Raw genomic sequence first — 25,842 nt, 5'->3', positions numbered from 1 at the left:
CAGTGTGATGCTGTGCTTGAGCATGAAAACAAAGACGGTTTTTGAAACAGTGGTATCCATACCCACCAGAAATTTAACACATACACCCCTGGGAAAATCTTTCTGAATGTTCTTGCCCTCCAGTACAAAGCATCGACAGTGCCCATACCATCACCGATCCTGGCTGCCCAGCACACTGTCCTAGGAAGCACACACAAGAACATGATATATCCTGTGCTTGTCCTTGGAGATCCCCCAGGACAAAAAGTATCACAGCTGTCAGAGCCTGGCAGATATACAAAGCCTTCTTCATCCCTGCTCTAATATTTCTTAAAGATTCTTTATATTTATAAGCTCCTGGTTCAAGGTTATTGTTAATTGCCATGCAATTAGCACAATAGCTTCTGGTTATCTTGAAACACAGGCAGAAAGAGATCACATCTGCCTGTTGTTAACTCCGCAGGCAAGCCTAGAAGTTGTTTTGCACAAACATACCTAAGAAGCTCAAAAGAGTGTGGAAAGAAAGCTGTCCTAGCTGTCCTAGAGTCAATGCCATCTATGTTTTCTCTCATCAGCATACAACTCCAGCACACCATGGAGCATGCATAATTGCTTTTACTCTCTTTCTCAGGCTACTCCTCTTCCTGCACTCCTTCACCAAACAAACTTCTTCCTACAGCAGACAGTAATGAGCAGTGTTTAATGAGTTGCGTGGTAACCATCAGGAGAGGAGATGATAAAGACCTGTCATGCCCAGAGGCCACAGCTGCAAAATATTCTTCTTACCAAGCAAACACAGAGATGTGGGAGGGGAAATTGTCTTCCTTTACCCCATAACACATTTGGTAATCTCTGAACAATAGAAGACTAAGGCATTGTTGACAGCTCAGCAACCTGCTCTTTTCTTAACATTTTGTTTCGGTAAACCAGTTATTTACAGTGTTTGTACAGACAGAATAGTATTTTTTTTCCATGATAATAAATACACAAAATAACACTCCCTCATCAATCTGCCTAAGACTGCTCATCCTGCTTTCAGCTGCACAATGACCTTTACATGCTGACTGAGTAATGTGTCCCTTACATGGTTTGTAACAGATACAGATTGCTTACCTTCTCTTTCTGCTTGATGACATACTGATTAATAGCACCACAAGAACTAGCTCCTTGTGATCAATTAATCATCTGTCATAATTGTTCAGTAGCTAAATAATTATTAATTTTGGGTTCTTGTGATAGTGAAGGTTGACAGTGTTAGAAAGGAGAACATGTTCTCTTTGCTTCGCTGGGGACTTGGGTCTAAAACCCTCCTAGAAATAGATACTTGTCAGGGCATTTTATCCTTCTGTAATTTGGATTCTAATAACTCCTTTCAGGGAATATATTAAAATATTCATTAGTTGTCAGTTGCCAAGGGAAATTGATAATGGGAAAGCAATGCCTTTCTTGGGAACATTGATGGTTTGAAGGCTGTCCCAAACAACCCCAGCTCTGCTGCCCTACTTCAATAGGAGGATCATGAGTAAAATTATTTATCTTCACTCACTACTCAATGACCTATGTGCAAAGAATTAGTCAGAGGTGAATTAGGTCTTCACATAACCCCTTGTTCCAACACTAAGTTCTTCTTGGCCTATCGGGAGTCTCACCTGGTAATGTGGGAGGACCCAATGACTGCCTTTTTACTTCTAGATTCATAATTTGCCCTGTCACCTGATAGCATGTTAGGGAGTTCATAACAAAAGAGAGTTCTGGTTCAGCACCACTATATACCTAAGTGCTCAGAAAACAATAGCCAAACACAGTATGAATTAATGGAGAAGCATGCGATAGGAAAACTGACTTTACCACATTTTGCTAACTCTTAGAGTGCAGACCTATCTAAAAGTGTGACAGCACTATGTAAATGTAACAATATCTGAAACAATGACACCACACCTTAAAGTTTAAAACCTCCCCAAATTATTTCCATACAGAGAGGTTTTACATTTAAAGGTTTCCTTTAGAACTTGCAAAAGCCAAGACTACTTTGCTGTTCTTCCAATTCATTAAAAAACAACCAAAAAAATAAACCCAAACACAGAAACTAAAATTTACTTAATAGGAAAAACCATTACACCACTAGTTCTTCACTTCTTGTTTGAATACATATCCTAAGTGCAGGGTTTACAAGCAGAGGCAAGTAGGGTTTCCTAACAAGTAAGAATTGTGGTGATGCAGATTCTGAAGATGTTATTCTTAGTCCTGACTCCTAATGCTATTCCAAAGGACTGCTAATCCTTTGAGTGTTATGTATAGCAATATTAGATTTCGGAGGTGGGATATTGTTTCCTTATCCTACTCTGCATTCCCTAAGAAAAAGGTAAGATTCATAACACACAATCTAGGGCTTCAGAACAAAGTTACAGGATGACTCACCTAGAAGGGAAACAATGTTCAGCTAGTAGTTTTCTGATATGAAAGAAGTGTTTAATAAAATCAAGGGATAAGTGATCTGCAATCAAGAGATCAGTGCTTCAAATTCACAAGACTTGTAGTTTCTTCAGTGTTCTCCAATTGCTGGAGAAGAAAACTGTGATGAAATTTTGACATTTTGGATTTGGTTTGGGCATTGACATTGGACTAAACAGTCTTGAGAGTATATCAGGTAAACAATAATTTTTTTTGTTCAGTTAAAGGAAGTGCTAAACACATCTGTAAAGCATACACAAAAACACAATAGAAGAGAGGTAAAGCAAATATTGTAATATTCACGAATGCTGTCCCTAAACTTTGGAAAGACAGTGAATCATTCTTGGGCACATATAGCAACATTCCATTACTTCCCAAATTCTCAAGGTTAATCTTACTTATCCTAAAGATAACCAATTCTTTATATCTTCCTGCATCTGCAAAGTTTTTCACAAGAGAACTCAGAGGTCTGTGGTGGAATTTTAAATGAAACCATGATTGCACAGTTGCATGAGCAATAATACTGAAAAAGAATCAAATTATGCATCTCTTTGAATGACCAGTCCATTTGGATAGACATCTAATTACATAAAATGGAGTCCCAGAAAGTGCAGCGGTTTTCATTCTCTTGAATGAGAACCTTTGGCTCTCAAGACCTTGGAAACACAGCATTAATGAATGCTACCACAGAACAAATTGTCTCTTTTCTGAAAACCTGAAAGATTATTATTATTTCGCTACAAACATATAGCATGACGTCTATATTATTTCCTTAGTAAATGATGTGAGTTGGAAAATAACTGGTTTATGAGAAATGAGTAATATTGTTGTCAAACTACCCTCTCAAATCATAGTGGTTAATTTTGCATTTAATGATAACACTTGAATGTAAAAGCAATGTAGAAGCCAAATATTTACATTATGTTATGTTGCCTCTTGAATAAATGGCTGTTGTTAAAGACCAGCTTGAGGATTACATGTATGCAGACGCCAAGCTTTACCAAAAATAATTCAGCATGACTAATGGTCTTTGACCAAAGAAGTTAATGATATGCTTTCATAAAAGGTTAACTCTGAGGAACAGTGGGTCTAGCTATCTGAGATTCTTTCTTTTCTGTATATTTATCTCCAATAGCTGACATTTCTATTACTGCACATTACTACAGAATAGATTCCCCTGCAAAATATGAAACTGGAATCAAAATAATTTCTTAAATTCCTCTGCATTTTGGGCAGTCTCCAAATTCGTTCAGGTTTAGACAAGTCTCTGTATTTTCTTACATCAGCTTCCTTCTTTTTCCTCTGAATTCCTTTCTGACTTTTTTCCCAGTTGTTTTCACCTATAAATTTACAGGCAGATGTTGGTACATTATACTGAAACTATGTAAATGAATTAGTAAATTAGGCTGCATTTGCTGAACCTAGATAAGCTGTCACAACAAAATTCTCTTACTGATCTGCAGAATTTACAGAACAAAGAAAAAAAAAAAAAAGAAAAAAGAAAAAAGAAAATAAAACCTTCTACAGAAAGTTTCTATAAAGCCTTAAAATAAATGGGTTGTAAGTCATGCTACCCCTCTTTATCTTCAGAATTTGCTTCATCTTTATTAAAAAGTAAACTAAAGCCAGCCTCAAATCCTGAGGATTTCAGGCTTTTTGGACCTTGCAGAACATGGTATCTCTTAGACTAGTAATGTGCCTGTAAGCAAGATGTTGAGATTTCTATTTCTGATCTTACCTTTGACCTGTGTAACTCAGAAGAAATCCTGGGAAGAGAAGGAAGATACTTAGAAGAGTTACAAGATTCATCTCATCTATTCTTATAGATGCAAAGGTATCTTAAATATCACTTCCTAGGAAAGAGTGAAAAGTTGAATTGTACCCTGGAAATGCTCCCTTTTGACCACTTTACTTCAGATTTAAATACATGTATTGGGTGATTTGACTCCACTTCATGACATTTACAATGTCACGCTCTCCCAGCATTTGGAAGAATGTTCAGAAGCATGTATAACTGTGCTTAAACACATGGAGCATCTTTACACTTTTCTCCCAAGTAAACTTCAGTGCAAGTCATTTTTTCTCTGTTAGATATGATTTAATGGATAAGATCATAACACCAGATAAATTTCACCCCTTTTAATTGTTTTTCAATGTATATTAATAGCTGATTATTATAGTTGATACTGACTCTAAATTATATTGATTTTTTTGAGGGAAATTTTTCTGGGAAATATTTTCTTTTTTCAAGGAAAGTTAGGGTGTTGTTTACTACAAGTTTCAGGTCACTCTTTCTTACCAAACTGGTGTTCAGTGATATAGTGCTATGTGGTATTCTGAGGTGCTGAAGTGTGGGAATAACAAGGTCCACCTAATCTAAAACTCAGCAGTTTGATATGAAATTGTTTTATTGTGTTATTTGCCATAAGGGACCATCAATCACATGAAAGTGATTTTGTAACCCCTGAATTGCTTCTGGCAGCTATTTTTTTGTAGGTAAGTTTATGGGTCACTTAAACATTCCCATAATCTAATCTTCATAGACTGTTGGGATTACATTTCAAGGTAAAATTATGCTATATTGCTTGTGCCATAAAGATAAAATCCTTTTCAACTTTCTCAGATACTTGATGCCATGGATTATTTATTTATTTATTGTCAGGACCTTTTCAGGCTTATTTGTTTGAACAATTTACCCATCTGTATGAATGTTGATCCATCAACATTACCTTAGTATCTGATGGTCACAATTATTATTCTTACTATGTATTTTGATAGCTAGTCCTAAAACCTTCTTTTCATGAGAATTGTGGCAACAACAGAGAAATATCAAATATTTCTCATTTCTGAAGGTCAGAACTCAAATCACATTATGTCTGCAGGATAAGGTTTACAATGAGGAGTAATACCTTTTAGTAGGCTGACAGATACATATGGAAGAGACAGACTGGAATTTGGACACACAAATCATTCTTCAGAGAACTCTCACTGTCACAGCACCATGTTCCACTTGCAAAATTTTCACAATTGTTCATCAAAATGTATTATGCTGATATGTACATTTTCAGTATGGTCAGGGCAGAATTTCCGGAGTTAATTCTCTGAGGAAAACTTGTTCCTGTTGTTATTTACAGAGTTTGAGCTTTCTGCAGATCTTCTTGCCAATAAAAACATTTTCACCAGAAAGCTAGCACAATGACAATAAACAAGGTTGGAAAGTACATTTAAAAAACAGCTCAAACTTTTATTTACCCAGCATTAATAAATGCCCAGGTGGTTTGAATCCCCTTTGCATTGCTAAATCAGTGCAGTAAATGACAGAGGACAAGAAGGAAAAATGAAAAACATTTCTACAGAAGTAAAAGCGTACACAAGACTTAATTATCTCCCAACAAGAATAAGAGGACATGACTAGATGGCTATATACTGTATTGTTACATCTTTGCAACACTATCAGGACTAATTCCCCATTTTACTCTTTCGAGAGTCATATTTTAGAGCCTTTGTGAAAGTGGGTTGTAGCAAATAACTAGTCCTACTTAAGATCTACATGAATAAAGAGATCACTCCAGACACACAAACAGTCTTGGGCATCTGCTTGGAACTTAGGTGAGTTGTAGCCATTTACATGTAAACCTATGATCCCAAGCCCTTTGAACAGGTGTTGCCCAACCCTGGAGATCCCCGTGTTTCACAGACCCAGTCACCTGCTCTTTAAGCATATGCAAAAATACCATGTTTTTTACAGGACTGAACTTGACACTCCTTTTGCATAAGTTTTGTGATTGATTATAAAAAATGTGATGGATTATATAAAAAAAAAAAAAAAAAAAAAAAAGAGCACAAAATGTTGTATTATCAAAGCTCGGAGAAGTCACCCAAGTGTGAAATACTCTTTCACAGCTTAAACTAAGAGGGTTTTTTGCTTAGGTTTTTTTTTTTTTTAAACCTTAGATTCATCTCTTCAGTCATGAAGAATACAAGTGTTCTGATTTTGTTCAAACAGTTTAAAAGCAAAATAGGTCTTCCTGGATGATAACATAATGACTGTGTTAAAACCTCTATTATAATGATCTCATTTGTGCTAGTGTTATTGTCTAACAACAATATTCAATATTTTATACTACTGATATGAGATACTTCTGATAGTCTAGACTATCTGAAGGAAAAACTACACAATAAAAACCTTTCAAACTTTGCTATGAAAAATGTATAATAACAGGTGGGCTATACTATCACCTTTAATTAGGTTAGTTTGATTATCACCTCCTCAAGTCAGTCAGCTAGAAGTCAATGCTAACATTTCAGAAATAATGAACGAACTGATGACAAAATATGGAAGTAAAGCAAGCTCCAACTGAGCCTGTACACAAAAGGCTGCCAGGCTGGCAGAAACCGTCAGATCTAGACTTCTAACAAATAAAGAGCATTTCTAGATAGCTTTATAAGGGGTTAGTTCATCTTGAAAGGTATGGATGGTATCACAACTGAGAATTCACCATAAATCCATGCATCAAATAGGTGCATATGAATCTTTATTATAACTGACCTTGCTGGTGCAGTTGATTGAATAATTCAGTCTAGATAGGCTTTGGGTTTGGATGAGGTCTTGTTGGTTGCAATCCAATCTAGGTAAGTATAGATATAGATGTAGGATACATTGGTGGCTGGGGAGAAGGCAGTAGAAGAGCACCTGAAGATCACCATACTCTCACTCTTAACTGAAAGCCTGTGACTACCACTTAGAAAACAAAGGGCTAACCTCAAGGCCATGGACATCAGTGGAAAATTTTCATTGTCTTTTTTGTTAAAGCAGACTCCAAACTTACATTTGGTTTTTATTTTATCTAAAAATAGTTTTGACCAGAGTAAAAAAGTTCTAAAAAAGCCAGTGATTTTTGCTTCACAAAATATTGTGTGATATCACAATCCAAAGAAGATGTAACCTTACAGATAATGTGATCACTGCTTGGATTAGAATGCTATTGACTGTGGTTATTTTAAAATTTCTAGGGTACTGAAAGTAAAATGTGTTTTACATCATCCTTATTAATTGTGTGTTTATAAGTTTCAGATGATTCATTAAGCTGGTTGTTGCCCTGAAAAATTGAGCTGAAGGGATGACTGTTGAGTTAAGGGTCATCTTGGGACTGACATTATTAAATATATTCTTGTTTTCATGGTGTAATTAGTTTTCTTGCGAGTCTTTAATAATGAATAAAAATGGCAATCCACTATCAATACAGTGGAATATGTCAACAGGGAGGAACTGGATGATCACAGAGACACGATGTGGTTGAGGTTGAAGGGACCCCTGGAGATCTAGTCCAGTTCTAGTCCAGTTCTGCTCAAACCAGAGTGATCTACAGCAGGTTGCTCAGGGCTGCATCCAGTTGGGTTTTGAATATCTTCAGGCATGGAGACTCCACAACCTCTCTGGTCAGTCCTGATGGAAAAGAGTTTTTATCCTAAATTGAATTTCCTGTATTTTGTGTCCATTGCCTCTAGTCCTGTCACTGGACACCACTGAGAGGGGTCTGGGGCCATTTTCTTTACTTGTCCCCATTAGGTATTTATACACATTCATAAGATCCCATTGAGTCTTCTCAAGGCTGAACAGTCTCAGCTCTCTCAGCCTGACTTTGTATGGAAGATGCTCCAACCCCTGAATCATCTCTCCTCCTTTTGGTGGACTCATTTCAGTATGTTCATATCTGTTTTGTACAGAGGAGCTCAGAAAGGCACATAGCACTCCAGATGTGTCTCAACAGGGATGAGCAGAGGGGAAGGATCACCTCCCTTGACCTGTTGGTAATGCTCTTCCTAGTGCAGACCAAGAAGATGATGACCCTCTTTGCTGCAAAGGTACATTGTTAGCTAATCATCAACTTGGTGTCCACCAGGACCACCAAGTCCTTTTCTGCCAAACTGCTTTCCAGATGGTCAGCCTGCAGGCTATAAATCTTCAGTGTTACCCTACTATAGGACAGACTAAATGCAACCTGCATATACAAGTATGATTGCTAAACTTGTTCTATTGTCAGATCAAAAGAAGTGCCAATAAATTCCTCCTGCTTTTCCCGCTGTCTGAATTCCTTTCCCAGTTATGCCACACTGCAGCAGAGTTTGTTTTTTATTGTGCATACCCTCTTGTATGTGAAGGATATCTGCAAATAACTAGGAAAGGCTTTTATCAGTTGTTTTGAGATAAGCTTTTTTTGTCACAATGTTAAGATTAAAAAGAGTATGGGTACAAAACATGGCTACAAAACATCCTGACCCTTCACTGGCAGCTGCAATTGCTGCTCCTGGACAAATGAAGTGTAGTAACTTTTACTCACCACAGTACGAGGAAACCAAACAGCTGCAACAATACAAAGGGAGGAAATTACAGCCAGTGAAGTTTGGTTATGCTCCTGGCTTAGAGCACTGTCACATGTTTTATAACACTGTGCCCCCCAGAACACCTGATAATTGGAATGATATTCCTATGTGACCTGTGCCCCCCATGCCACACAGCTCTTGTCACTGCCCTGGCAAAGCCAGACACCCAGCCCTTGCAGGAGCACTAGGACATTCCACAGATCAAAACTCAACCCTTCTCCTGACTGACTGATTTTCTTGAAGATTTAAGGTAATAGGCAGATATCATGCAGCTGCCATGGCAGTCTGCATTCAAATTCTTGCTCCAAACTTTACTTGAGGAAGGAAATTAACCTTGGTGAAACAGCATTTGGTTCATTGTATTTGTGTTCAATTTCAAATAAAAGTTTGCCTCCCATAACATTGGATTCAATCAATTCATTCAATACAGCCATGTGCTTTTTGGGTTTAAAGCTGTGGTGGTTACATCTTGCACATATACATATTAAATCTGTCAGTTTTAAAACAAACAAACAAAAAAGAAATATATCAAATAATATTTTATAGACAGCAAGGTGAATATATGATGTTACTAAAAGATTTTTAATTGATGTTGATTGACTAAGGAGGAAAATATAGCTATTTGTTCTTCCCTTGCCTTCCCTTCACTTCCCTTATCTTTATAATATAGTTTCAAGAAACAATTTCATTTTAAAATGTGCCTCACTTTTAAGACATAGAGAAACAGTTATGGAAGTTACTATTCATTAGGGAGGATGACATGGTAGAATAAACTAGGGGCAAATGAAAATTAATGGTTTTATCAGCAGGCAGGTTTCAGGTCCTGAACAAGACCTGTTTAAATATTTACATGTGAGATAGGTTTCGGTGTTCCTTTTACAATCAATGGAGATCAAGAATATACTCCATATTCAGTTATCCAGACACTAAGTATCAATTTGGGGCAAACAGAATTACTTTCCAAAGTTCATTTAATTTATTGGCTAGATGCCTGTAACTCACATGTTGATACTTAACTGTGCATATTTTAACCTGAACCTGAATCCCACCCAAAGTTTCTTTTGGAAACCTATTTGTCCATAATGAATTCAAATTCATGGCTGTTAACACCAGAAGTCAAGAAGAGCAGCAGATTTAATCACTTGCTGTTTCTCTTCCTCCTCAGACTGCCCCTCAAGACTGTTGAGATTTCTGGAAGAAGTGAGGTGTATCTCCAGCCAGGTGAAAAATATATGGTGGATCAGCAACCACTAAATGAAATTGGATAAGGAAGAAATATCAAAATCTGAAAGAGATCTTGATGGAAGAAAATTTTGAAACTGTTGAGCTCAAACCTAAGGACTTTCCCAATATAGTCATCTTAGGATCAAGGAGATCTGTCCAGATTTTGGATATCAGGCATTGTTCTTTCTGTAGTGGGGAGAAACAAGTTGAAAGGTGCAACTGTCTATAAGAAGAAAGAGCAGATCTAAGTAGGCTGGAAGAAAAGCTGTCTTGGAGGATGAATTGGGTGGATTAATTCATGTGTTTCCTCTCGGTGCATGAGCAGACCTGTACCCTTCACAGTGGCTGACCCAGTGAAAGTTCTTCCTTTGCTGGTTATGTGAGAGAATTCCTAACAGTTTCAAACTATGTACTGTGTACTACATAATTCCCTATTATCAAGTAATTTAACTCCTTGGTTTGCTCTTGGGTCACTGTCCACATTGTCTTACTTCAGTTCCAAGCTCTCTTTTGGCATCAACTGACTAGTTCCTTCTGGGATAACACCTGGATGAGAGTCTAGAAATTATTTTCCCCAAAGACCACCCTTAATAGACAATACGAATAAGACCACAACCTATCCAGACTTATCCATCTTGAAACAATGCCAGCAGATTTTATATCCTTAAACATCCTTACACTGCTTTATATCATGCAGCACATATCCTTGGCATCATGACAGGTTGTAACACAGCCCTCACTTTATTTCAAGTACTTACAGACACAAACAGGCACAAAAGGAGACACCATAGCAAAGAGCTTTGCAGACTGGACATGACCATCCTGCTTTATAAGAATGTATCCCCGAGTGGTGTCAATGCAAGCTACTCTCCACTTTGTTTACACCAGCACTGCTTCATGGAGTGGGTGAAAAGAAATAGCCATTTTGGTTAGGGCAGCAGGTACCGAGCCTCCAAAATATTCTTTTTCATTGTTGTTTAATAATGCTGTGCTGCAAAATCTTACTTAGTCCAAGACCTTGACATGACCCCAGATGAAAAATGAGGTGTGTGATTTTTTGGACTACCCTGAGGGCTGAGCTGCATGGCTTTTAATCAGGTCAAGACAGACTTATAATACTTTAATGTCTTTTCTATTTTGTCCTCATTGCCATGATAGTGGCTCAGTTTGATAACACAATTTCAGAGCATTATCATGTAAGTAGCTTTCATATTGAATTAGCAAACTATATAATAACAGGATAAGAAAACTAATGCATGCTAGACATCCCTTACAATAAGCTTCTGCATCTTTTCACCACAAAATGATATCTGTGACCTTTCTCTTCCTTTTTCAGTACAATCAGTCAGTATGAAAAGCTCCGTTCTACTGTTAAAAATACATCACTCCACCTATTGTTCAGCAGAACATGCATGTTGGCCTTGCAGAAAAAAAAAAAAAAAAAAAAAAAGGTAACAGTAGTTACTTACATTTCTGTTTTCTTCAAACTATGTACAGAATTATGCAGGCAAATATATTTCTGTGTTCATGATGTCTGCGTTACTTGACACTGTAGATCCATAACGATCAATACTAGATCTGTGCACTTCCATAGCACACACAGCAGCACTACTTGCTCCAGATCTGAACCCTGCACTTGATTGTCTTTGCCAAATTAGCACCCAATACAGAATTTATATCACCTTTGTGTTGGCTGAAAGACAACAAGGAATATCTGATCTGTTAAGATGCCGCATGGCTGGAGTTATCCTGCAGGTATTATTTTAAGAGGCAGACTGAGTTTAATCCAGAGGATGCTCCATGTGGGGCTGCTTTTAAGTGTGTCCCAAGGCCAGATTTACTATATTGTTCAGTGAGCAACTGAAGCACTCGCCTATCCTGAACTGACCTTTAAAGATGCTTTCACCAACTTGACTTATGAGTTAGGTCATCTGCTTCATCTGTGGCAAGGACAAGAAAATAGCTAGAAATGATACTCAGGTGCCCCGAGTACCTGCATCTCTGTCTGGAGAAACAAAACCCAATGTACTCTGAACATGCAGGTATTGAAGCCTAGAGTTAAAGCCAGGCTGACTTGAAAATTAACCCATTCAGAGAAGAGCCAAATCTCCTTCCTTTACACAATAAGTGAGCTATCTTAAAATGTCTTCAGCTTTCTCACTTGCTTATGAGTACATACACATTATTTTAAGAATGCCATGTTATTTTATTTAATCAAATAATAAGCCATTTCATAACTATATCTGCACATTTCTTCATGCTCCATAACTCTAATCCAAACACTTTGTAGTTATGAAAATTTTTCCCTTACAGGTGTGAAAATTTCTCAAGGAGGGGCACCTCTTTAGGTGCTGACAATATTATTTTGTTAGCTATTTTATTACATTAATTACTGAATTAATCACCTATTACAGTATTCACTGAATACTTTTGATCACCAGTCACTTTTCAAGGATTTGTCTCTATGTTTAATTTCCGATTCAGTGTGATGTCTGTCAAGTATAGCATCTAGTTTGGCTAAGGATTATTGACAGACTGTTGACTACTGTGATTTCTCACAGATTCAGTAGTTTGCATAGAGTTGTTTCCACAGAATATAAGTGACACTAATTGAGCCTGTGTAATATGCTCACAAGTGTAAAAGTAATGGCATTTTATAAAGAAAAATATGGATTTGTTGATAATGGTCACACAATCTTGGCTTCTGTAAAGTATATGGCAAAAATACCACTTCCTTCCCCAATGTCAGGACTTCTGTCAAGTTATTTTTTCGTGTGTTGAATCTCGTAAGTAGTAAATGATCTTATTATAGCGTTTCTCACTGAGATATGGGTCACATTGTATAAAAAAATGGAAAAGGAACAGTAACTGTTAAATATAGATGTAAGCCACATGACAAGCATAGCAAGAAAAAGAAAATAGAGCTATTTGTTATGCACCAGAACAAGGAAAAAGAAGGGATCTAATACTTTCACAAGTGGTTGTTCATTCATAAAGAACAGAACCTTTTTGTACTTCACCCACCACCACCTGTTTTTCTGTTCCTTCACCTTTGAATGCTTGAGACCAGTGCTGCCGTACAGCTGCGGGTGCTGATAGCATAATCATAGCACACGGTGCTTCAGGTTCATTTTCCAAACAAATCAAGCAGGGGCAGCAACACTGCATTGGTTTGATGTGCCTGGCAAATCTAGAAAATATTAACCTAAGGTCAAGAAACCCAAGATTAGATGCTTTCTGTCCCTGTAGGATCTGACCCTACTCTGAGGTCTCCATTCAAAGGCAAAGAAGTACTCCAGTCCTCTTTTACAGACAGAAAAAAAATCAGGAAAAAGATTTCTAAGTTTGTCTACTGCCAAGATACCACTGTATGGTAATTTGCATATAGATAACCATAAAAAAGAATTACACACAGCCCACTGAAACATGAGAAGTCTGTGACAAAGGCATACTAAAATTCAGTGCCTTAACCACACATTGTTTCTCCCTGAGAAGTATCGGATTCATTTTCAAACCATAGGCAAACCCACTAAATCCCTGGCACCAATCTCCACGGTGGGCATAGTTGCAAACCTTAAATCACCTGAATGATGCAGAAAGCACATGTTTAATCCTTGGAGGGCAGGGTTTCCCCACACAGGTATTATTTACATCTGGCTCTCAAAGATGGGGAATGAAGGAATTAACTTGGGGGATAAAACACGAATATATTTGATGCCTTGATCCCCAAATCTCTAGCTATATCCAGAAGGAAACAAACTCTAATGAGAGTCTGCTTGTGATGCTGTTGAGAGAGCTGGAATTTTTGAAGCCATAACCTGACTGTTGATTATTTGTCTTGCTCTGTTTTCACTGAACTAAAAGCAGGCAAAATACAGATCAGGAATGGGTTTTATAATAAGCCCTTAACAATAGAGATACTTCTTTGCATTTCCTCCTTGGAGAACCTGGCAAACAAAGAACGGTATTATGAAATAGTAAACAGATTTAAGTAGCTTCTGAAGCTAAGCAGCAGAGTTTTGCCTTGTGAATCTGTTGTACAGTGAGAGCAGTTGTAATTTAATGGATTAAATTTGAGCCTAAGAGATTTCAAGCTCCAGCTTGCTGAGTGAATCTGCCCCTTGGCAATGATGTGAGTTTGCTCTGGAGGCTGGAGCCTCTCTGAACCTCAGTGACCTGTCTTATCTGTACAACATGGAAAGCAAAGGTGTTACCTAAAAGCTCCACAGGTGTACGAGGCAATAGGAAATCTACATTATTAACAAAACTGGGTTTGGTCAGAGTTTTCCTTATCACATCTTTCTTTCCCCTCCTGTGTTTGAATATATGATAGTTGGGTTTAATGAAGGGAGAAAAAAAATAAGATACTTCTTCTAGAACACAGATTTTTGCTTTGAAGATTCTTCGGGGTTTTAGCCATTTTTTGTTTTGGCCTGAAAACAAATAGGAGTTCAGGACTTCCCCAGGGAGCTTCTACTTAGGTACATTCCTCTCTGTTTTGTTTGAATTTGTTTGAATTTTGTTTTCACAGTAGTCAACCTTTCACTTAGTCACAGTAGTAAAACTTAGAATCCTTACTTTTCCACTCTATTTTTAGGCTGCTGTTACTCCTCTAGGTTTCCAAAAAACCTTCTGCTTCCCAAAATTCTCTCTTGGTTTTCACATTCACATATAACAACAAAGGAGAGACTTTGCTTGTAGATCACTTTAGCAGTGATAATTAAGAATAATTTTACAGTATCAGCAATATGGGAAATTCTCATTTACCCTACAATACTGAGTCTCATCAGATTTTATACATCCCGAGTATTTTGCTTTTCTTCAAGGCTGTACTAAACACCCACATTTCTTTGCAGGCTCATGGAAAATTTTACTCCATCTTAGCTGACCTAAAGTCTATGGCTTCTCAACATCTCTTTCAGTAATAATAACAAATAACTTCTGTGGATTAATTGAAAATATAATCCAGTTGTTTTTTTTCAGAATCACCAGAGAGAATTAGACCGCAAAAAATAAAAAAGGCATGCAGATTGTTGTGTCCTTTACTCTCTATTCTCCCACAAATCAATTTGTATCACAGTCACTTTCTCATCCTGTGTAACCATCTTTTTGCAAAACTACCCATAACTCACTGACTAAAAACAAAAAGAAAAGCTACACCAGAGTACCAGAGGAATACATGTTGCTCACTAGGAAAGAAATTAGCTGTGTGAATTACTAATCTTGTGACAATGTAGGATCCCACTGTGCCTGTTGAGTTTGACTCTGGAGAACAAGAACTTATTTCTCAGAGACTGAGACCTGGAATAGTGAGTGGAGTTTCCATCGGTGTATGTGGCTATAATGACAAATTAGTCTGTTCCTCTGCATATCACTTGGAGCAGAATTTCACTAAAGAACACCTGTATCAAAAATACAACCTCATGTTGAGTTATAGCATAGCTTAAAAGACCTCAGATGGTAGTTAATCCATCACATCTTAATGTATTTTGCTCCAGGGGGTTAGTTACACTTGCAGATAAAATAAGGACCTTGCTCCTAATCTAATTTTTGTCTTTCTTCACCTCCAAGATACCATATCTTATTACGCTTCTCTCTACTAGTTTAAAGAGCCTTTTCTTACCAGAGAACTTTTCCCTATGCAGGGGATGCTCTTGACTTTCTTTTCGATAAGGTTCATAGTCCGAGTTACTTCAGTCTTTTAGTCTTCTACGGAAATGTTATAGTGATATGTTCCTGCTGTTTAGTCAATCAATCAGCCTCCTTTTTGAACCTTTCCTTTCCCTAGTCCTTCCACCCCAAAATAATTTCACACAAAGTCAGACATCATCAGAGCACAACAGAAGTAATCAGAAAACCACGAGGAATAGGAATTTACCACCACCACTCTTAGGCACCATCATTCCATCTGGTTACCATGTAATTGTCTCAGTTTTCCTGTCTTTGGAGATCCAGAACTTCACAGATGGAAAAGAGCTCATTGAAGGGAAACCTCAAAAGTTTTGCACATTTTTATTTTAAAATTTGAATTTTCTTGCACATGTTTTCATCAAAAAATTGGCATATGAAAATGTACACCACATCCAGGCTGAGATATATAGCTGAAGAGTATAGGGTTTATTTATTTGTGGGTTTTTTAAAGCTGCATGACATATGTAGAAAATACTCAAAAGAAGTTTCTCTCTCAAGACTCTTTGGGGACTGTTGAAAGGCAAGAAAATCAATTGTTTATATAGCAACATCACTTCATTTCAGGCATGGGCTGAAGCACACACTTATTAATAATAAATCTGCTTGTATGAAATGTAGGTGAACAAAATAAAAATAAGCAATAAAATATTCTGCATCTATACAGCAAATTCTATGCACTGCTTTCAAACAGCTTTAGAGTGGTGGATAAAAAGCTTTTTATTACTGCAGGACAATGAAGCACAGAGATGGTTAATGAATTATGAAGCCTCACAGATAAAAGATCTAAACTGAGATGAACCTAATTTATGAGTCCCTCTTGCCCTATATACAATGTTTTTACACAGAACCTGCTAAACCTTGTGAGTATCAGAGCTAGTTTAATTCCTTTTAAATTCAGTTTGGAAAGAAGTTATTCCATAGCAACATTTGTTGAATAATGTACTTCGATGAAGACTACTCAACCAGCCCTATGAATGTACAATGTTTGAAACTTCATGAGAATATACATTGTAAGAAGCTCAAGTACTAGAAGTAGTTCATGGGCTGTTCACAGCAAGCGATCAGTTATCAAGCCACATGACAACACAGTAAATGATCACAACAGCATCAGTTCAATGCAAAGAGTGATTTTCTAAAGAAATCATGAAAGTTGGTTTATAAATAACTATACTGCCTCGGCTGTCAACTTTTAAATAATGATCTATAATACCAAAAAAACCCCAAAGCTCTAGTGGGAAACGGTGTCATGAGTGAGCTATTTGACTCCTAATCTTTGATATGAGATTCAACAATTTAACTATTGAAAGCTCAAGAGTGTTCTGTCTGCTCAGCTGAAAGCTTAAAGGATACAGTGGATGTCATCACCAAACTAAAATATATAATTTTATTTAGTTAATGCCTCAGAAATAAGTGAGGAAAATATACTGCATATTCACTAATTTTAAATTATTTGTACTTTGTGTCACTAAACTTTTCCTCAAAGTATGGGCGTATAAGAACAAGGTCAGCACCAGAGGCTTTCCTACTTTTTGTGTTTGCACTAATTTGTATCACATTCATCTTAGAATTCACCCCTCAAAATGAGGAAGGCACTGGACAAGATTTTCCTGAATTACAGTGACTTAAAGGAAGATATGCAACACTAAATCAATCATTCATTTTAGATTTGTTATAAGCTGAGTATTCAAACAAGAAGCAGTGATCCCTAAAGGCAATGCAGGTAATCTTGGCGATTTAGCTGTCACACTTGAGTAACCGCAGTGTGATCTCACATAGAAAACTATTAACATACAAGGAAAGGCAAAAAGCCAGAAATTGGATGATATTTACAAGCACATGTGTCCTGGAACTGCTGGAATTGAAGATTTTCTCTCTCCTCCTTCTGGTGAGTTTGAGGACAGAGATGATTAACTGAGTAGATTACATCAAAATGGAATGATGAAAGGGAAAAACATCCCAATGGTGTTTGGCAGAATAATATGGAGAGTTGAGAAACCTCAGCATCTACCACCCTGAAGTCTGTGAGCTGATTCATTACTGAAGTACAAATGTATAAGCTAAAATAAGCCGAAGTATAATGAGAAGAAATGACAGAAGAGACCAGCAATGCTCCCAGGGGTAATCTGAGAATCATCCAAGGGTTCTCAGTTTTGCTCAGAAGAGCAGTTTGTAGCTAGAGATGTTCATACAGGTGAAGGTGTTCAAACGGAAGGTTTGAAAGTAAAGACTGTTAAGCATCTTGTCTCTTAACCTGGTAATGTATGTAAGCTTTTTTCTTCAGCAGAAAAAGCAAGGTATTTCCTCTTGTTTGAGCAGAGCCATGGAACAAGAAAAATGCACAAGCTCATGCAGTTGTAAAAAAAGAATGAAAAAGGAGACTAGCTGCAGCAGTGGTCCAAACATGACTTAAGAATGACAAAGAAAGTTTTTAGATTACAACTTTTTTCCATTCTTACTGGATTTAGCTGAGAGATACGTACCTAATTAATCATCAGGGACAGATATGTTGCTCTACATGTCCAATATCACTACTTCAGAGGAAACCCTGCATATCTCAATCAGGAGAAACATGATTTCTTTGTCCTTTGCCACTCGAATTATATCTATACGGCATGTTAGCGGACTGAACCTCTGTCGGTTCAACACATGTATAAAAGTTCATAATGTATTTCTGATGATTTACCAAATGAGGTCATCAAATACCTATTCAACAATTCCTGTTATACATCTTTCTTGGGGAGATTCAGAAGTTCCTTAGAAAAAAGTTGTTTTCCTTATGTTCTGATGGTGAGAGTTAATTATAATAGACTTCTGTTGTCTTCTTTAAGAGAGTGACCAAGTCTATGACTATTTACTTTTTTCCTTATGTTTCTCAGGATGCAATTACTGCAAATAATTTGAGTCTTAAATATGCATCTTATATATATATGGTTTAAATAATCTTCCACATTACTGTCTTCATACATGCAGTTACATTTTATTTCCTCTTTTTATTTCTTATCTTAGTCCTAGAGAGTGAAAATATTCAGATGGTCATCTCTACTCTGGAAGGGAAACAAACAGTGTAAGCATAGATATTAACAAGAATGTTTGAGGGACTAACAGGTGAGGATTAAAACTGAAGAGAGGAAAAAGGAAGAAAAAGACTTTAAGAACAATCTTAAAGGAGACAGGGAAAAATGAGAAAGAAAATAGAGAGCAGTCTATAAAAAGAAAAATGGATCAGCATGTGGGGTAAGAGAAAGCAAGTGACAGGGAGAGGACAACAAAGCAGAACTGACTGAAGTGGGATTTGAAAGGGAAACTTCAAATATCTCAAGGTCTCAGCATGTGGGTTGGTCAGGTTTTTTTAAACATCTTCACAAGGAAAGGGAGGAATATTGTTTTCAGTGTTGTCACAAAATAAAAAGTATAAATCTGTCAAAACCAATAAACTATCTTGTAATGGGTGCTTATTAGAATAAAGTAAATATGGGAATGAACCCAGCTTGATTTCACTAGTATGCATTTGCAATAACGACAACAACAGCAGCAAAACCAGCCAAGATTTTTAGAGGAAGTGGTAAGAAAGAGGGATGATAAATGAAGAATTAAAGATTTTTTTTTCTAGAAAGGAAGAAGGACAGACCTCAAAAGAGAGGGAAAAATTAAAAGAAGATATAAATCTAGGAAAAAAATGAAATGTAAATATGACACTGGGGGGAGGGGAGGGGAGGGAGGGGGTGGAAGAGGATTAAAAAATCTAGTCTAATCACCTACCAATCCATTTTTTAATTTATGAATTTGCTCATCCATCTTAATCTCATCACAATATCACATCTGAGTGCCTAAAGGCCAGAAAGGGTTTAATTTCATCCCTCCTCCCCAACAAGCAATTGAGGGATGATGATATCAAGTCATTATTCCTGTTTAACAGCTTGTCTCTGCTTTTCCTGGGCTAGCAAAAAAACTGATCTCCAATGGATCATTCAGTGCATGGATCCCAGTTCAGCAATATCTGTTTTTGAAAGGGTGCACTATTGCCCTGGACTGTTTATCTCCACTGTGAGAAGAGAAGAGCCAATGTAAATGGCATAGATCTGTGTGACTTGTCCTCACTTCTCTCCCTTCTCAAGAGCCCACATAAATCACATTGTAGCCTCCATCCATATTACTGCTCTGTTTTCTGATGATAAAGTGTTGTCCCTGTCTTTTCACACACAGATAGGCTGAATACTAGAGAAGGGATATGGCCTCTCAGGGTGGAGACAAGAAAAGTTTTAGGAATGACTTAAAACCCTCTGACCTCTGAAATGCTTATGAGTTTTGGGAACTCTGGTTTTACGATTGTCCATGTTATTTTCCATTGTATCTTGCCCAGTAATGGAAATTAATTATGATTACTTTGGCCAGTGTAAAGTTCTTTTGAGTCATTGCTAAAGCATAAGTATCAGGAAGGTGAAATAGCAATTTGAAAATAATGAAGCATTCAGCTAAAAAAATATATTAACATGCAGTTAATTTATTTTTTTTAATGTTCATGGATAGTCAAAAACAGTTACACATTTTTTTCTTTATGTTTTCTTTTTTTTTCTTTTTTTAATGACCCTTAAGGCCTATGTTTCTATGAAGGGTTTGTCTGACATATTTATGAACAGCCTTATTTATACACCTAACCAAGCTCTGATGACCTCCAATACAGATGTCCTCAAACAAGAAGTAAACAGGATAAGAAAGATTGAGGGGAAGAGGGATTAGCTCTGAGAACTATTTCGTAACATTGAAGAAACTCTCCTTGTGATATTAATGAAATAAAGGCTGAGCATTACGATAGGGAAGACAATAAATGAATAGAGATAAAAGTAATCCCAGGTTATAATCCTATTATAAACTCTTCTAGAAGGTGGAACTTTTCTCCAGACCTTGTAGGAATGTGGGAAGTCATACTTCAAGAAAAGATAAGTGCAGTGTGGCATCTTCATTGACACTTATTTTACTTTTGAGATTAACAAAAATTAATCAGAATAAATTAGCACCATGATGCTGTCAGATGCAAAGAAGGTCAAAGGCTTCATGATCACTGTTAGAAAACTGGCAACAGAGAAAATTAGAGCTTTAGTGGCATTTATAAGAACATCTGTTCTGGGATCCCTGGAGCTGGCAGTGCTGCCTTGTGTATCTCTGCAGAGAGGTAATTAGCACCATGGAGGACACCAAAATATCAGAAAGAAAAAGGAAAACTCCATGGTTAGCAGAAGAGAGATATTAATATTAGAGATATCAGAGTTCACATCCACCACCCAGCTGCTGATTTGGTCAGGTACAGCCTGTGATTAATCTAGGCAAAAGGAAAGACATGACAAAACAGAGCAGCAGCTGAAACTCAGAATGTCTGTGGTATCTCTCCTTTCTGATTCACGTGCTGGAAGACTGGTAGGGAGAAAATTGCCAGCTTCATGAAGATACTATTGAGATTGCAATCAGAAGTCCCTTAATTTCTGCACAACAAAATACTGCTTTTCCTGGAAAGAGAACTATGATGAATTCTGACCTAGAAAAGCAAGCACCATGGACTAAAAAAGCTAAAAAGTTGGAGGAGAGAAGGTTTGGTTTTCATGTAGTCAGTATGAACAACCACACTAACGACTTTTTTAATCATCCTTACAATGATCTTGGTGTTGCCACAGCTATTGCCCTCATACGAACTGTAGACAGTATTGTCCCATTCACGTTTACATTTCGTGTAACTTGCAAACTTCCAGGGGAAATGTACCAGTGAACTGAGTCTTATTTTCAATCACTGTATAAACACCTCTTAGACAATGAAATCCCAACAAAGTTGGGGGTTTTTTCGGTTTTTTTTGTGGTTTTTTGTTGGGTTTTTTTGTGAAAAAAAATAGTAATTGCCAAAACATTCATCAGATTTATTTATCTGCTTTCTGGGATAAACTAGATATAGAAACAAGCCTGCTATAATTTGATACATGATATTTTGTTGTAAAATAATAATCAGATTTTTTTAAATGTACCAGAAAAAGAAGGCTAGATCTGCAGAGAATACTGATGATTTTAGGAAGGAAAAGGTTGCAATCCAAAGAGCAGGGCGAGATCAGAAAATAAATGGGAAACTATATCTACTGTGGAAGAAGACATGAAAATAAATTGAAGCTTGGGGAAGAATGGAAAGGGAAAGGACAAAACTAATAATTTATTTACCAATTCAGTAATCTAAAATTCTAATTTATGTACCCATCTATCTCACTCTATGCTGCGTATAGCAAAACTTTCATCAATACAATATAAAGACATCAAGTGCTTGAGCTTTGTCCTCCTCTCCCCTGGAAGCACTGAAGGATATTTTATTAATCATTGCTCCTGCTTCAGATCTCGCCCTCCTGAAGGTGAGTAGGCAGTGAAAAAGTTGAGAAGGGGTTGTTGGCTCTGATCCCTTCCTTTCAGACTGCCACCAGAAATGGGTTTGGAGATACCTAAGGAGAAATGAGCTCATTGGGGAAATTAATTTTAACAGAGCTTCTTGATCAGGTTAAAAAACACAAACACCATTACCAAATACCCCCCTCCCCCCAAAAAAAAGAAACACCACCAAAGAATCCTTCATTTCTTTCAGGAGACTTTCTGTTTATGATGTTGTCAGCTGGAAAAAGCACCGAAAGAGCTATTGTTGTGTGACAATTCTGGTCCACGGTGGCAGGGTATGTGGCTGTAGAGCAAGGTGGTGCTGCAGCGTGAGCATGGCATTTCTCATCTGCTTCCCTGCAGAACTACCCAGTCAGGGCTCTCAAGGGACTTTTGGGTCTCTCTTGATGCAGCAAGCACAGCCCTGGACATTACAGTAGTCTTAGTGTTACAGCACATTGTACTGTGTCTCCAAATGCTGTGTTTATGAGTTTAATCATCCTCCTCTCCTGCTACGCAGTTTGACCCCACTGCTTACACATGCTAATAATCATTTCACTTCGTATTACACAATGCATTCATTTATTCCTCCTATTAACATATATTTAATAGTAAAAAATATTTTAAGATATCAGTTAAAAATGTTATATTCACCCTTTATCTAACATTGTTAAATAGTGATTTCAAAGCATTATATAAAGGTATTACTCCAATGTTTCAAGCACTGAAGTTGATACACTCCAAGACTAAGTGAATCACACCACTCATTAGTTTTACAGATGGGACTGAAACTCTCACCATAGTGATTTATAATCTAGTATTATCTAAATTCCTGCAGAGAGAATATACAGTGCAAAAATACTTGAGCCGAGCTGAGAACTTCAGAGTAGAGTCATCTAGCACATTATTTGACAAAACACGACAGGATTTGTTGAACATTTCATCAATCTCATGTGAAACTTCATAGTAACATTAAATATTAAAAGAGAACAGCCTTAGAAACTACTCACAACTAGTCAAAGCAACAGCAAATCATGTAACAAGGCAAATTTCTGATCAGAATTATCAATTCAACAAGGAGATTTGAAGATTTTCTACAGTGGACAGGTAATTCTATGTACCTACATCTGTTTACATGGTAATCAACACCTTTGCAATCCACTCTCAAATAAAACAAATGAAGGAGCATAAAATATGTTTTGAACAAAAGGATCCATTTTAAAGAGGTAATTAACCACTACATTGTTATATACATACTGGAATTCTAACACAAATAAACCTAATTCAGAATGTAATTTAATTACATTAATTGGCTGTATGTTTCTAAATTTTAATTTTCCCTCAGGTTAACTTTTAGCTAGATTTTCATGTTTAGAAGCATAATCTGTATGTCACACCAGCTATGGCTTGTACAACATGTGTTTAATCCAATTTTAAGCATCTCAGGTGAAAGACCCTTTAGCAGAGCACTGGTATTTGTGAGCTCTGTAAATTTTGTCTCTGTTTTAGCCTCATTTTCTTCAATTCAAATGTATCATAAAACTGTCAGTCTTAAACTGAGAATCTGAAATCACAAAGCATCCTGTACTTGATTTATTATTTAAGTGCATTGTTTCCTTTCAGTGCACTCTTATTCTAACTCTTTATTAAATAAGTTTGAGGGAACAAGTGTTGGAAAAAAAAAAAAAAAAAAAAAAAAAAAAATGCATCTTCTTTCAGATGTTCTGAAATGTTAAGGTCTAATCACAGAAATCTCTGAAAGCTGAAAATTGCTGACTAAGAAAAAACATGGTGAAACAATACATAGAAGTCTTGATTCCAGATCTGTTACTGGAGAGTGTTTCTCTCAAGCTATTATATGGGGCTTAGAGTCATATTTTCCAAATGGCACTTAAAATGCTGGCAAAGGATCCTAAATGCCAATTTCAGTTTTGAATTGACTATGATCAGTATAATAGAGTGTATGGAGGGATATGCCCCAGCTACAACTAAGGATACTGCAACTTTCACATCATCTTTACTTTCAGAAGTTGACAGTATCAACAGCATTTGAGCTACAAAACTGGAAAGATATAGGATCAAGAAAGAAATAATGGATTTAATGGCAGTTAAGTGAACATGTATCAAAGGATCCCTGAAAGTATCGATATAACATTGCATCTTCTTTGTGTGTTTCCATAGAGAAGTAATTAATAGAGCTGAGGTTACCACAGATAGTACTAGAGGAAAAAAGCAACCTACAAAGTAAAGAAGTAGCAGGTAGAGATGTGAACTATTCCAGTCAGTGATGTGTGCTGTGCTATTTTCTCCACAGTTCCCTGTTGAGCTGCAGAGGTAAGTGCTGGGTGTAGTCCATAGTAAAGGAAGAGAAGTCACAGAAGAGATCACCAGTGATCCTAGAAGAAGCCATGGGACCATCCCAGATATTCTGAGCTTGATTTGCAGCAACAGCCATTGGGTGACATTGATTATTTTTACACAGTAGAGTACATAGAGCCAGGTACTGAACCACAAACTGGCATGGTTTACAAACATCCAAACAGCGCCAAAAGCTTTGTACACGGAAGCCAATTTAAACACATCTACAAAGTAGAGACTATGAATGTGCATCAGTATGGTCACCTGCAAGATAAATCTTGATGTGCTCAGAAAGATCAGGATCATATCAGCAGAAGAAATTTTTTTGCTTTTGATCCAGTTAATGATATTAACAACTGTAATAAATCCATTTCCAGTAAATCCAACAACAACTTCAATAGCTACAACACTTATTGAAATGATAAGAACTGGTGGCAACATCTTGCTGTTTTGGTCACCTCTGCCTGATTACCTTGTGGAGCTGTGCAAGAAGTTGAGCAGACCTGATGGTATCTGATTAACCCCAGCTCCAGTCTGCTCACCTTATATCTAGGAACAAAAAGACATCTGGAAATGATAGTGAAAAATGATTGTTGATGTTCTTCCTGAATGTGCAAATCAGAGAGGGATTTAATAATTAATTCTAACCTTTTACATGCATAAGATTTGCCTATGCTTTTCCTTAGGGATGTGGGATAGTCAGCTGTATTAACCTCCTTATCTTTTGTGCAATTGCTTATATTCCTACCTAGAATGACAGGAAGCTCTGTGGCTCTCTGGTTGCAACTGTACCTGACAATGTGGAAGGGGATGCATCATGCAATCCAACACAGGCAGCTGCATATGTCAGGAGACAACAAGAGGTCTTATACTGCAACTAGTATCTTTCATAATGCTTTGAGGGTCTATCAGTTATAACTGGACCAATTAGTTGTAACCATTTTAACATGGAGAATATTATACAACCTCCTATTCTAGGTGAGCACTCCAGACAACAAAGCTGTATTGACCCAAGGATTATTGCCCCATATAGCTGATCGCTTCTTATATGTTAGATCTTGTGTGGTCACACATATGGGATCAAAAGATGACAGTGACTTTGTATGATAAGCAATGATGACAGGCTAGTGGAGCAGAGCAGTCCATCTAGCCAAACCGTGTTAAAAGCCCCACCTTCTTCAGCTGCTTTCATTCTCCTGGCCTCTATCCCACCCGAATGTCACAGAGGTGTTTCTTCACCTAGATGGCAGATCTAGACCTGTTTGGCTTTATGGAGGGAAAATGTAATCTATCTGCATCCATAGCTTTGGCTAGATGCTGTGATGAGCATTAGCAGTCCAGAACAGTGGGTGGGGCCCA

The 25,842-nt window shown here is 37.1% G+C and overlaps 1 protein-coding gene across 1 annotated transcript; it reads right to left on the bottom strand.

Moving 5' to 3' along the window:
- Positions 1 to 23,979: 23,979 nt before the first annotated feature.
- Positions 23,980 to 24,924, bottom strand: LOC141920314 (taste receptor type 2 member 40-like). Its single transcript, XM_074817018.1, has one exon. The coding sequence runs from the start codon at positions 24,922 to 24,924 to the stop codon at positions 23,980 to 23,982; it is 945 nt and encodes a 314-aa protein (XP_074673119.1).
- Between the last annotated feature and the right edge of the window lie 918 nt (positions 24,925 to 25,842).

Source organism: Strix aluco, chromosome 2, assembly GCF_031877795.1.
Source record: "Strix aluco isolate bStrAlu1 chromosome 2, bStrAlu1.hap1, whole genome shotgun sequence".
Classification (NCBI taxonomy): domain Eukaryota; kingdom Metazoa; phylum Chordata; class Aves; order Strigiformes; family Strigidae; genus Strix; species Strix aluco.
Note: the sequence above shows the minus strand (reverse complement) of the source record. Positions and strands in the feature narration are given on the sequence as shown.

What these genes read in the sequence shown, in the direction of transcription:
- LOC141920314 (XM_074817018.1), bottom strand. Translation starts at nt 24,924, where the DNA reads ATGTTGCCACCAGTTCTTATCATTTCAATAAGTGTTGTAGCTATTGAA.